The sequence below is a fragment of the Xiphophorus couchianus genome, chromosome 18 (genome assembly GCF_001444195.1).
Source record: "Xiphophorus couchianus chromosome 18, X_couchianus-1.0, whole genome shotgun sequence".
NCBI classification, from domain to species: domain Eukaryota; kingdom Metazoa; phylum Chordata; class Actinopteri; order Cyprinodontiformes; family Poeciliidae; genus Xiphophorus; species Xiphophorus couchianus.
The window spans coordinates 4,290,881-4,305,308 of NC_040245.1; the positions used below are offsets into that span (position 1 = coordinate 4,290,881).

The following is a 14,428-nucleotide window of genomic DNA, read 5'->3' on the forward strand; positions in this document are numbered from 1 at the left end:
GTCGGTCCACTGCCCTCATGTCAAGCGTGTGCTCCACACATCTGACCAATCATACATAGTTTCAATTAATAATGTGGCGGGAAAACACTGAAAAAAAAGTTTATCTCCACTTTTTTTGTGGAAACGGCAGGCAATTGGCCAAGCTGTATAGCGTTCGTCGGCAGGTGTTTATGTACAGACACTCACTCAGCGGTCAAGAAGCACAGAAAGAAGGGGAGTCAGTGTGAGAACTGAATAGGTGAAAATAAATGAGTGACAGAAAACGGAGCAAGATTTGGACTCATTTTAATGCTACATCAAGCTCCAGGGCAGAGTGCAGACTGTGCAAAGTCAGCATTTCCTATCGTGCAGGCTCGACAAACAACCTGCACAGCCACATGCGGACATCACACGCATCGGTATTGCTATAGCATTGTTATGCGGTATTTTTACTCATCATAAGTGCTTAACAATGTCAATAATGAAACAAAATATTATAAAATTAGGTTTAAGCTATTAATTAATTAATAATGTCAAAAATATATAGGGGAGCCGTTTGGGAGCCGAAAGAGCCGGCTCTCCACAGTAAGAAGAGCCATTAGAGCCGCATCTCGAAAAGGAGCCGAAAATCCCATCACTGCGTCTCATCATTAATTCATCAGCGCTCACTGGAGGGAAGTTCCCGTGCCGTTAGCAGGAATGCTAACAGAGATTAGCGTGACTTTATGTAGCACTATGGCTGCAGATTGATGACGCAGCAGATCCTTCAGCATTTTACTCACCATGTAAATAAAAAACCCGGTGAATTTCTCCTGAATGAATCCAATTACATCTTGTTTTTTTAAGTGAAATCATGGCAGTGCAGTAAAATACAAACTCATTTCAAGGCTATAAATGTTCCGTGTGCATAACTCGGTGGACGTTCAGGCTTAAAAATGAAAACAAAAAAAAAAGTCACATTTTCGGTGGACTGGTTGAACTCTGCAGTTTGCTTTCAGAACATTAAAGTTGTATGTTTTGGAGAGAAGATCCAGAAGTTTTACTCAAGTAAAATTAAAAATACTACTAAAAGTAATTTATTTCCAAAGAGCTACTCATGTAAATATAACTAGTTAGTATCCAGCTCCGGTTATTAACTGTCTTGTTACATTCGGCTCAGACAGTCAGCTGGCAGCCGTCAGAGAAACAGGAAACGGAAACCAGTTCGTGTTTCACTCCTGCAGCGATCGCCCCCTGCTGGTGGAAGGTGTTCACTGCCTGGCGGCGCTGACGCTCTGTTTGTGCTCGTTGCAGTCAGACCCTCCAGGTGAGGATAATCGATGATGAAGAGTATGAAAAACATGAAAACTTCTTCATCGTTCTGGAGGAGCCGCGCTGGCTGAAGAGAGGAATCTCAGGTGAGACAAGATTACTCCAATTCACAGAGTTACATTTACAACAAACTTACATTTTTATCTTAAGTTTTGTGGTTTATTTTACTCTACTCTCTACTTTAGAAATATTTGTAAGCAGTTTTGAAAACTGCAAGTATTTTTAGTCAAGTTTCTAATGCAAATACATTATTACATTTTAAATATGTCAAGAGTAGTTAAAATAAATTTCAATTGCACTTAAAATTTACACTTATAGTGAGTTAAAACTAAATTGTTTTTTGAAAACGAACTAAAAACTAGTTCATCTGTTAAACGCATAGTTTTAGCTAACTAAAAAGTTAGTTAAAAATAACTTAGTTACTTTTAAAAGTACTGGCAGTTAAAAGTAACTTACTTAGTTTTAACTAAGTAACTTAGTTACTTTAAACTAACGTAAAAGTAACATTTCAGCAACTTTTTATGAGTTTGTTTTAATAGTGAACTAATCAGCCAGTAGAACGAGTTATTCATCAAATTTAGCACAATATAGCACAGCACCCTCTCCACCACATAGTGGACAGACAACGGAGCAGCTTCTCACATAGACTGCTCCAGCTCCGCTGTCGTAGGGACAGATACAGGAAATCCTTCCTGCCATCTCACTGTACAATAAAAGCTAAATCATTGTTCTGCACTAATCAGTCCAATTTTGCACAACTGCACTGTGGCACACTTGCTGTACATATATTTACATATACATATCTGCTTTTTTTTTTTATCTTTGCAAGGACTGCTCTAAGTTGCTTTTTATATTAACAGCATTTCACATTTTTACAATTTATAGACAACTACTACTCGGTGGTAGTTGTTATTGTGTCTTGTCTCTATGCTGTAACTGCAAAGTAATTTCCCTGCTGGGATGAATAAAGTAATTCTATTCTATTCTATTCTATTCTATTCTATTTTTTTTCATATTGTATTTTTTAATTACTTCAAACTGAAAAAACATTTTATTATATATAAAAAAAATAATCTTGAGCTGGAACTAGTATACGGTGCTTTTTTTAATCAATATATTATAAGTGAAATGATCTGTCAGTGGAGCTGTTAAACTTTTTATGTTTCTTATGAAGAATAACTGATGACTCTTGTGTTATTTTGTCCTCAGCTCTGCTGCTTAACCAAGGTAAGTCTGATTATTCCTCCTGCTTTAAGCCAAACCTCTTTAGACTGGTCAAAAAATGTGTGTTCAGCTTAATCTTCTAATTATTTTCACGTTTTATTTTTACATAGAATATCAGAACGTAATGCGGATTAGGTTCACTCCTCTGTCACATTCAGACTGCAGCGCAGCCCAGTGACATCTTACATTAAATCACAGAAAATTGTCCTACATATGCAACTATCAGAGGAGCAGCAGCAGATTTGTCTCCGACTAAAGGAGTCGGAGGATAAATTCAGCCCGACTCCGCTCTCTGTCTGCTCTCAAGTGGCTCCAGTCAGATCATAATTTCTGTTTTACCTGCATAACTTCAACATTTCCGTTGAAGATTAATTTATTTTCACCAACAAGCAGCAGGAATCCCAGCATTGCACTGCAAAAACACAAAATCTTACCATGTATTTTTGTGTAGTTTCTAGTGCGAATGTCTTAGTAAACTTAAAATAATACAAAACAAATTTACAAATAACTTTTCAGCAAAATATAACAGCTTGTTTAAGTCAATACTTCCTTAATATTCATTAAAAAAAAGTTCCAGTTCCACTGGCAGATTATTTCACTTAAAACACAGGAATATTAGTTGATAAAAGTGAAATAATCTGACAGTTTGAGTCATACTTTTTCACACATTTTAAGGAATTGTTTACTTTAAACAAACTCCTCTGTCTTGCTGAAAATCTTCTTTTTAAGTAGATTTTGTTTTATTTCAAGTGAACTAAAATATTTCCACAAGAAACTAAACAAATGTGTTTGGTAAAAATTGTGTGATTTGTGTGTAAACGTCTTCTGGTCCCAGATCTCCTGCACTGACAAATATCTGAATATAAACAACACTTCCTGTCAAAATACAGTAGTTACAAAACTACGGCAACAGAGATGGAACACGTTTAAAACCGAGAGCAGCAGAGGTTTGACAGAGCAAACATCCTGCTGCAGTCAGGAACCTCATAGCGCTCGTTGTCTGTGTTCCGTCCCCTGATTGGCTCCTTGGGCTATTCATCCAACGTGAGCTCTGATTGGTTGGCGGAGGACCAATACCAGACTGGGCCAGGAGCCGGCAGATGGACTGGGAGTGAGTGTGAGCCCAGCAGAAACAGAAACAGTTGCTGCTTCCTGCTCTGCTCTGCTGCTCCTCAGATTAACTGGTTTCCTGTTTAACCCGCCTTTCCTCTGGGATTAGAGGAGAGCTGGGTTCAGATTATCAATACAAATTATCAATCCAGAACACAGAGAAGGAGATAATGTGACCAATCGGTTTGGTTCTATTGGGGCGCGATTAAAATGATTAGATTATATTTATTAGACTCTCCACCTTTCATCATGAATCAATGATCCATCCATCCACCCATCCATCCATCCATCCATCCATCCATTTCTGTTGAAATAGAAACCATTTGTCCATTTGTCATCATCTTGAACCTCATTTGTTGATTTCATAAACTAAACAATGAGTTTAGTTTATGAACTAAACTCTAAACTGTTATGAATTAAAAAGCTTCATGACTCAGTATTTATTAAGTCTGGAGATTAAAGTTTGTTTCTGTCAGATTTCATCCTCACATCCGGCTGAAACGCTCCAGAGTTCAGATCAGCGTGTGATCCCGGCTTTGAGAACAAATATGACTTCACAGGGATTAACAAAACGCTGAAGCCTAATCTGTTATTGATCCTGGATTTAGAGGGAAGCCGTGACGGCCATCTTTGAAGCTCATTGCTCCGGTTGTTTATGTGTTTTTACCCTCCTGCCCCTTCAGAGGCGGCGGAGGGGCAGCTGAGCGCCGAGGAGGAGGAGGCCCGGCGGATCGCTGAGATGGGGAAGCCCATCCTGGGGGAGCACAGCCGCCTGGAGGTCGTCATCGAGGAGTCCTACGAGTTCAAGGTGCCGAGTCATTCCTTTCCCTGTGCTGCCCTCTACTGGCCACCTGGTTGCACTGCAACTGCAGCCTCTACAAACCCCTTAAAGTCCAGCCAAAGAAAACTTGTCTAGAGCCACAAATGTTTTGAGAAAAGACAACCATAGTTTTTATATAAATATTTATATATTAGTTTTTGAGGTCATTTTCAATCAGCAAACAGAAGAAGTAGTTGTAAATGATGACTTTCATTTTCTGCTATTTTAGAATTGTAGTTTGCCTGTAGTTTGGCAATGACAGCGGAGGAAGTGAACGAAGCCGTTCAGTCCTGGTTGGTCACACTTCTACATATTGAATTACCATTTACAGCCGCCTCGTTCGGATCGGCACATCTCCCTGGTTGTTTGCGGTGAAGGAAATTTCCATTTAGCTTCATAGCGTCAAACTGATTCGTTACATACGGCGAACGTAAACAGTTGGGTAAAATTTAAAACCTCAGGCCACATCCCCAGGAGGAAATCGTTTTTCAACAGCCAGGATCCCAAACCATGTGGACGAAGCAAAGTGTCAGACGAGTAGGACTGTTTGTTGTTGTTTTTTGTTTTACCTGCTCAACAATAAAGAACATGTAGCGTATAAAAATACATATTTTTCACGTTTGTTAAAACATCATGCTATGCTAGAAGCAGTGTAGCAGAGAAGAGCAAATAACAGGGCTAAGACCCGCCTTCTGGCTCCGATTGGTTGTTTTTAATTAATACTGGAACAAGGCAGAGGAGCTTGATTTTTCCACAGCTTATCTGTCGCATAATAAACCGTCATGACATAGTGACAGTTTCAACAAATATGTTTAAAAAAAGGAACTTTTTTATCAAGGTTTCATACTGAAACTTTAAAGATTTATGAATCGTTGCTTCTGATTGGCAGAGCACCGTGGACAAGCTGATCAAGAAGACCAACCTGGCGCTGGTCATCGGCACTCACTCCTGGAGGGAACAGTTTGTGGAGGCGGTCACCGTCAGCGCAGGTGATTCAACATGGCCGTCTGCGTCCAGCTGGTCCCAGTTTAGCATCAGCTGCTCAGACCAGTCTGAGTCTGTGCAATGATGAGTCTAATAAAGATGTTATTATTGTGTCTTTATGGCCGCTATTTGACGCCACGGTTTGGAAAAAATAGTCATTTTTACACAGAATGTCAAATATTGTGTCTAGTTTGCAGTGCAAATATCTTAGTTCATTTGATACAAGACAAAACTAGCTTATTAGTAACTTTTAATCAAAATATAGGAGCTTGATTAGAGTAAATAATTCCTTAAAATTAGTGGGAAAAGTACTGCTTAAACTGGCAGATTTATAGCAAGACATTTTTTTTCCATTTTGTATGTGAAATAATCTCCCAGTGGAACTAGTACTTTTCATCAACATGAAGGAATTATTTACTCTAAAAAAGCTCCCAACTCTCGCTGAAAAGTGAGTTTGTTTTGTCTTATTTCAAATTAACTAAGAAATTTGCTGTAAAAACTAAAAATACTTGGTAATATGTTGGTTTATTATCTCTAAGCTCTCATGTTGCAGATGAAATAATGAAGCACAGATATGGAGATTTGTTTGGTGGTTAAAAGCTGGTTTAACAAGAAGCAGCTTCTGATTTAGGGCATAAACTTTGTTTTATTTAAGTCAACAACACTGCAAAAATACAAACTCTTACTAAGCATTTTTGTCTATTTTCTAGAGCAAATATCTTAGTACACTTAAAATAAGACAAAACGAACTTATGAGCAACATATACAAACTTGTTGTACATCAATAATTCTTGAATTTCGATTTTTAAAAAAGCACTAGTTCTTTTCACTTATAACACAGGAGGATCTTTTTGTCTTCTATATTTTTTAAGTTGGCTTAAAAAGGGCATCTTTTGCTGATGTCCCAGGTTTCAATTAGAGTCCGCCCTCTAGTGGCAGTATCAGCCACTGCAGGCGGTATTTGATCCAATCTGAAGGTTTTGACCTTTTGACCTCTGCTGCAGGTGATGGAGACGATGAGGAGGAGGGGCGAGAGGAGCGGCTCCCGTCCTGCTACGACTACGTCATGCACTTCCTCACCGTCTTCTGGAAGGTTCTGTTCGCCTGCGTCCCGCCCACAGAGTACTGGAACGGCTGGGCCTGCTTCATCGTGTCCATCAGCGTCATCGGATTCCTCACCGCCATCATCGGCGACCTGGCGTCACACTTCGGCTGCACCGTGGGGCTGCAGGACTCCGTGACCGCTGTGGTGTTCGTGGCTCTGGGAACCTCCATCCCAGGTGGGCCTCATGTTTCTCTGCTTCCTTTATGTTCGTTATATCTATATTATATATCTATATATCTATTTATATCTTCATTTTTGGACTAGTTGGAGTTTTCTGTCTTTGCTTCTTGTTTGTAATATCTTTGCTCGAAAATGACTGTGGTTGAAATAAGTGATTTTTTTCAGATTATTGGATTATTTTCAGTAGCTTTTTTGCATGGTTGTATTTTTTATTTTAGTATCATTGTGTGATTGTGTTTTTTTGTGGTCGTTTTTCATCTTATCTGGTCTTTTCAGTTGATTTTGGAGTTTATTGATAGCTTCTGTGATTTTGTTTATGTTTTTAGTCACTTATCATTAGTCTCTGTACAACTTTACATATGTTCAGCGAGTTACTGTTAGTTTCTGTACAATTTATTTGTGGTTAGCAGTTTAGTATTGGCTTCTGCTGACAGTTTTGTGATTAGCAGTTTAGCATTTTTTTCCCAGTGTTATGACCCCGGTCTGCCAGAGAACCTGAGGGCCGTAGAAAATGTCGCCGTCTTTAAGAGCAGAGATTCAAGATCCGACGTTTTAACTGTATTTCCTGAATCGAATCATTTCTGCTTAGCTGTGCATTTTCATGCAGTTCTGGGTTTTTCTATGTGGGGTTGCGATGGATAATTGCTTGTTTTTGTTTGATTTTATTGATCACTTTGTGCTGCTTTTAGTGTGGAGGGTGGTGTATAAATAAGATTGATTGATTGATTGATTCTGCTCATTTTTTATGCTTAGCAATTTAGCTTTAGCTACTGATAATTTTTTGTATCTTTAGAAGTCCAGTGTTAATTTCTGCTATTTATCCTTATTTTGTGTTTAGCAGTTTACCATTAGCATAGCTAACCATTAGCATAGCTAATATTCTTCCTTAGCGAGTTAGTTGTTAGGGAACTTAACCGTTTGGTTAACTGTGTCCTCAACTGGAAATAACTACTGCCGACTTCAGTGCAAACATGTATTTTCCATTACAACAATGGTAGCCATTTTGAAAATATTTCCTCCCAAAAAAGGAAACATAAGATCAAGAAAATATCTATAATTTCATGGTTCTAAATATGTATGACTTGACACCCAAGTCATTAATTTGTTAGAAATATTGGCAAGTTTAGTGCAGAAATAAATTTTTCTTGACGACCATCTTGAAAAATGGCCGCCATTTTGAATTTTTCAGCAAAGCAAACCCCTGTGATCCTCAGTGCCTGTTCGGTTCTGCTGTCCACAGGTGAAATATTTTCTGCTCCTCTCCTTGCAGACACCTTCGCCAGCAAAGTGGCCGCCATCCAGGACCAGCACGCCGACGCGTCTGTGGGCAACGTCACCGGCAGCAACGCCGTCAACGTCTTCCTGGGGATCGGCGTGGCGTGGTCGGTGGCCGCCATCTACTGGGCCTTCAAGGGGAAGCAGTTCAAGGTGGACCCGGGTTCACTGGCCTTCTCCGTCACACTCTTCACCATCTTCGCGTTCATCTGCATGGCGGTGCTGCTGTTCCGGCGCCGGCCCTCCATCGGTGGCGAGCTGGGCGGCCCCAGGGCGTCGCGCCTGCTCACCACCATGCTCTTCCTCGGCCTCTGGCTGCTCTACATCTTCTTCTCCAGCCTGGAGGCCTACTGCCACATCAAGGGCTTCTAGTTTCAGGAGAGCGCAGAGTCCGGTCTAACGCGACTCGACGACAGACACGTGTTCATATGTAAACAGATCATTGGAGGAGAAACTGAGCAGGTATTAAAGTGAGCTGGGCCGTGACGTCACGCCCGGCCGGGTTCACTGCTGGTCTAAAAGATGAAACATATTCCCTCCCGTCTGCAGCGACTTTCATGTTTTTACGCTGAGGAGGTGGAGAAAAAACGAGTCAAATGTTTACAAAACGCTAAAATCACACGTTTACTACAGTAGGCCCTCCACGTGCGCTGTAAATAGACCGGACGCTGAAAACGTTTCAGAGGAGGAAAAATAGTCCCAAAATGTGATTAATTAGCAGGGAAATGAGTTTAGACGTGTCTCTTTAGCGCCTAGTCTCTGTCGGAGGACGGTTTTGCATGCACAAGACACAACCAACTTGTTAAAAGGGAAATACCCAGAATCCACCTGTGATTCTGAGCCGTCTGCTCAGTTAGCATGCATGCTAACGGACTCGCCCACTGCTGCAGCAGTAGGACGACACAACAGTATTAGTTTACAGAAAATCTGCCATTTAGAAACTCATTCCAGCCATCAACACGTTCACGTTGATACTCGCATGGCAAAGATGCCTTAAGGGAAAAAAACTCACATAAATGTGGTTTTCAGGCTTTAGCTGTACAAACCGCCCCGGCTGTCTCTAACAGTGTTAAACTTTAGTTCTGTGCAATATTTAAAGCTGGTTCTGCTATAATGTAACACTGGATCCAGTAGAAATAGACGTTTGGAGAAGGAGAAGCAGGAAGTACCAGTTGAAATGTTATTATTGTTGTTCAGTATTTTAACTCTGAAGCTACTGAAACTACCGGCTGCTAAACAGACTGCGAGGAACAAAACCCTGAACCGCACCAAAAGAAAAAGGAAATAAAAAACCCTCCTCAGATTAAAATTAAACTGACATTTCAGGGTTTTTATCTTCCAAGGTGAAGGAAGATGCAGAGAAACAACAGGAGTCATTATGAGGTCAGAGTTGCTTTCAGTAGCAGCTTGAGTCAATGAGAAATCAGTAAAAATCCTTTTTTATTTTGTAGCTCTTACATACTGAAAACGTCACCCTAAGACTGCTCAACACGTCAACACTGTTACGATATCATGGCAGATTTGAGTCGTTTACCCACGATAACACTTTGTAAACTTTCTAAAAGGGATTTTGTATCTTTTCCTTGCAGGTGAAGCCAAGGTAGACTTTTTTTATATTTCCAGGCGACGTTCAGATTAGCATCGGCATGAAGAGCCGATGACGTCATTCGACATGTCAGTGGATTAGATTTTAATTTGTTTTCCACGCTCCTGAGCCGATCCAACGGTGAAAGATATCCAAACCTTGCAACATTTAAACAGTCTACTGCCCTATATGGAAGGCTGAAACTGCCAAAATTAGGGAAAAAATGCAATTTGATAAATGTAAATAATTCATAAATAGAAAATATGTCAAAAATATTTAAAGTAGCAGTGGGACTGGATTAAAATGTTTAATCAAGTTAATTACAGGATCTGTAACTAATTAACCATATTTTAATCTAAAACTATATATTGACAAATTAAGCAACATTTTGCTACATTATTGAATAAAATGACATATATGACCAAAATAAAAGTTCTGATTTCAAGACTTTTTAAAGTCTTGAAAAATTAGATTTTTTTTTTTTTTTTTTAAAAGAAAAAAATAGATTAACTGAGTTAAAATGATTAAAGTATTAAACTCAATGTAATCAAAATAACACTTTAAACTCACAGCTCTAATATAGACTGATTCTACAAATTAGAATATTATTTTTTATTCAGCACTATTTTATGTTTCTCTATTTTTATAATTGTATATTTTATATTTATCACATTCTTTTACTTTTTTCTGTTTTAATGTAAAGCACTTTGGTTCCCACTGTGTATAGAAATAAAGTTGATTGATTATGAAGCACACTATATGGGTTAATTAGACATAGATGGATGTTTGAAAGTCTTTATTTATGCTATGATGATTTTCCACTTACAGCTAATGAAGACATGACATTTAAAATTAGAATATTACACCAGATCAATAAAAAAAACATGCTTAATACAGAAATGTGGGCTTAATGAAAAGTATGGTTAATAACAGCCTAAAGGTCATTTTCAAAAACTTGTTTCAATCTGACAAAATGTATATTAGAATGTCTATCCGAACATTGCCACATCCAGTTTATATCTATCTATCTATCTATCTATCTATCTATCTATCTATATGTATTTACTATTTTAATACCAGGATTAATGTTGGAAATCCCATTAAGTGAAAACCAGCCCCCTATTTTACCTTTTTGACTAATTAAATTGTGTATTTTAAAAGTTTCTGTTTCTATCATGAGATAGGTGGAGGCTCTATTAAAAATAGTAAAAAATAGTGTTTCTTTTGTCTAATAGAGGAAAAAACAGGAAAAATGTAAACAATTTAATTCACCTTCCACAGATATTGATATATTTATCGATCTGGTTATAAATTTTTGCATATTTTTTCTCGATTTTGGCCGGTTCGGTCTTCCATCGCCGTCTTTCTGTTGATGGAGAACTATTCTGAAGAGATGATTTATTTATTTTCTTAAAGATGAGCTGCGCCGCAGAGTGAACAGAGCGCGGCCGTTTTGTGCAATACACTCCATGTTGTCTGTTCACGCCTCCTGCCGCAGTGTTTACCATCTCTCTGTACATTTCTACACCCAGTCCCTGTGAAGGAGGCTCTGTAAGTGTAAGTAGCATGTTTACATGACGGAACCGACAGTCTGGCTGCAGGAGAACTGAGCAGCACCGGTAGGAACCGGTTGGAACTGGCTGGAACAGATGAAATGAACTGGTGGGAATGAGTCAGGACCAGTTGGAACAGCTTGGAACTGGCCGGAACCAAACCGGAATCGGTTTGAACCGGTTGGAACTGGCCAGAACCAGCTGGAACCAGTCGAAACCGGTTGGAGCTTGTTGGAACTAGTCTTAACTGGCTGGAACCGGTTGGAACTTGCTGGAACTGGCCAGAACTAGCTGGAACCAGTCGAAACCAGTTGTAGTTGGTCAGAACCAGTCAGAACTGGCTGGAACTGGTCAAAATCGGTTGGAACCAACTGGAGCTTATTGGAACTGGTTGGAATCGGTGCTCCAGACACTGCCCAGTAGCCGGAACCAGAACTGCTCGGTGTTTCCGTGAACTTCTGTACTAACTGTCGGCCCGTTGGGTCTTAGCTGTTCTTTAGATAGAGGTGGTCACCGCCGCCTCGCCCCTCCCCCACTGTGTTCTGTGTTTCTGTGTTGCGCCGGACATGCATGATGAATCCGTGTGTTTGTGTGTTAGCAGCATGGTCTACCCTGATGGAGACGTTCTATTTTTTTATTTTTCTAAGTCCGTCTCCTACATTTGCACAGAAACACTGTTTCCTCCGTTCGGCTCATCCCCCGGTTTGTTTCCGCTGTGAAATCTCCGTGTCCGTGTTCGTGTCCCCCCTCCCCCACCCATTGCTCCTGCCCAGGTCTTGCTCTCCAATGTGTCTCTGTGTGAACTCGTTTTATGTGATAATTAAAAAAAGATTTGTCTCTGCCTGAACCTTTGTAGGGAAACTGTACGACGGCGAATTAGGGCCGTTATTGATAGAAAAAAAAAGTTAATTTTAAAAATTTAGCAATTTCAGAAAAAGCTCAGAAATGTTGAGATTAACCTTAGAAATATTTGTAGAAAAAACTTTAAAATTTCTGAGTTTAAAATTTGGACACATTTGAGTTTTGAAAATTTAATAAGTTTGAAAACTCTAAATTTTGGTTAAAAAAAACAAAATCAAAAGCTTGGAAATTTTGAGATTGAAAAATCGTTTCAAACACAGAAAAAATAGCTGAGTTTGAAAAGTCAGACTTTTTGAAGAAAAAACTTGTCTGCAAGATTTGGTAGAAAATTTTTTTTAGATTAATCTCAACATTTCTAGAAAATCAAAAATTTGGTAGAAAAAAAATCTGAAATTTTGAGAATAATCTCAATAATAATTTTGAATTTTCAAATTTGTATTTTCTAGAAAATATCTGAGATTAATCTTAAATTTTCCAATTTTTTGGGTGAACACACTCTTTTTTTTCTACTTGGAATGGTCCTACTACGCCGTCTTAAAACTATGACTGAGTTATTATAATATAATGTGATAGAAATATACATTTAGTCAATATTCTAATGAATTAACTGAAGTTTTTTGTATGAAATGTAACAGAAAAAATTGAAGAAAGAAAATCTTGTTTTTGAAAACTTGGCATGAGATGTAACGTGTTACTGAAAGAAAACGAAGGTCTTTAATCAAGTGAACTTGACCTTAGTTAAATATAGTTTATTTATTTTCAATGTGTGACGAGTCCGAGTCATTATTTATACATTAAGTAGTAATAATAATAATAATATGAAGTACAGATTCTCACATAATTCCCAATAAACATAGGAATAAATAAATAGCTTGAATAAGTGATTGATGTACAAAATATTGCATCCAGAACTTTCCCAACTTATTTGGTTATACTGTAACGTAAGTTAATATTTATTTATCATTTTAAACAGTATTTATGTAATTTATCCATTTCATTTCTAATTTTATTGTTAGTTTCCTTTTTTATTCCATAATTTTTTTCACACAGTGTATTTATTTAAGGAATTTTTTACTTGTTGCATTTTTTAAAATATATTTTGAATTTATTTTACATTTTTTATGTACTGTCACATTTTTCAATCATATATTAAACTGTTTCTTTCGAGCCATTTATTTATTTCTATGTTTATTGTCAATTAGGTTTCTGGAAAAAGTATTTGTTCTTTTTCAGATTTCTTCTACTATCACCAGACTTGACCAGAGCTTCAAACTAATCTGATATTAAAAATGGTTTCATTAAAGTCCGAAATTGTGGTTTAATGAATTAGAAAAGAGATCCATAAAACTAGGTATTATTTGCACTTAAACAGAAATCCTATCAAATCAAATTCAAGAATATTCTAAGCTTATTTAAATTAACAATTTGTTAAAATTGATTTTAAAAAGTACTTAGAAGTAAAATAATATGTCAATTGAACCATTGCTTTTTTGTTTGTTTTAATCCCTTTTAAGGAAATATTGCCTTAGAACAGTCTCCTAGTCTTGTGAAAATGTTACTTATAAGTTAGTGTTGTATTATTTTTAAGTGTACTAAGATATTTGCACTAGAAACTAGACAAAAATACTTGGAAAGATTTTGTGTTTTCGCGGTGTAGTTCTCAAGAGCAGCAACTTTTAAATGTATACCTGCTCTAAGACATCTGAATAAAACGCCTGAATTCTCTCATTAAAAGTCACTCCTAAAATGGCGTCTTAGGGCCATTATAGGTAGAAGAAAAAGGAGTACATTTCCACCAAAAAACTTAAGACATTTTGAGAATAATTTCAGAAATTTTCTAGAAAAACTTGGACATTTCTGAGTTTCAAAAGTCAAAAATGTTCGACTCTTGAAAGTTGTCTGGTTGGTTAGAATGATAGAGTAGGATATAAAACCCTTATTATGACTTCCCCCTTCTCCCTCTGCATCCATGAAGCCTCCTTTTCAACTCCTCTGGGATTTGAGGTCAAAGTTCAGATATTATTTGAGCTTTTGTGATGCTAATCAGTTGCTCCAAGTTGTTACTCATCATAAGAACTCTCCAAAAGTAAGAGCTGCACAGCACCCAGAACCAGAGGGACTAATTGTCCAAACAGGTGAAAAAATTAACAAAAACAAATGAGAACTAACAAAGCTGCTCTATCGTGTTGCTGTATAGAAAGATAGTCTGTGTGAAAGTTTTTTTTACTACTTTTCTTTTATCAAATATGTTTAACTCGCTTGAACAGTACTCTTTAAATCTGGAAGATTTATCGTAAAGTATTAATGTGATTTTAATAGGCTATTTAACCGTATTTAAATAGTGTGAATGGGTAATTTCCCTCTGTCCAGCATTCACGTTCACATTTTAGTCCGGTAGGGGGCGGTAAGAGCACCAGCTGAAATGCTAACCGTCAACATTC

At 37.8% G+C, this 14,428-nt stretch overlaps 1 protein-coding gene across 4 annotated transcripts in view; it reads left to right on the forward strand.

The window, feature by feature from the left end:
* The window catches only part of slc8a2b (solute carrier family 8 member 2b), a 102,421-nt gene extending 90,189 nt beyond the window's left edge, over positions 1-12,232 (forward strand). For 3 of the 4 annotated variants that reach the window (XM_027999426.1, XM_027999425.1, XM_027999428.1), the window contains 6 exons: positions 1,273-1,376; positions 2,500-2,517; positions 4,308-4,432; positions 5,334-5,433; positions 6,433-6,708; positions 7,984-12,232. In XM_027999426.1, the coding sequence (XP_027855227.1) occupies positions 1,273-1,376; positions 2,500-2,517; positions 4,308-4,432; positions 5,334-5,433; positions 6,433-6,708; positions 7,984-8,360 (1,000 nt within the window). In that variant the 3' untranslated portion in view covers positions 8,361-12,232. The remainder of the gene's footprint in view (positions 1-1,272; positions 1,377-2,499; positions 2,518-4,307; positions 4,433-5,333; positions 5,434-6,432; positions 6,709-7,983) is intronic. The other variant, XM_027999427.1, reaches the window with a different exon arrangement.
* Positions 12,233-14,428: the final 2,196 nt, after the last annotated feature.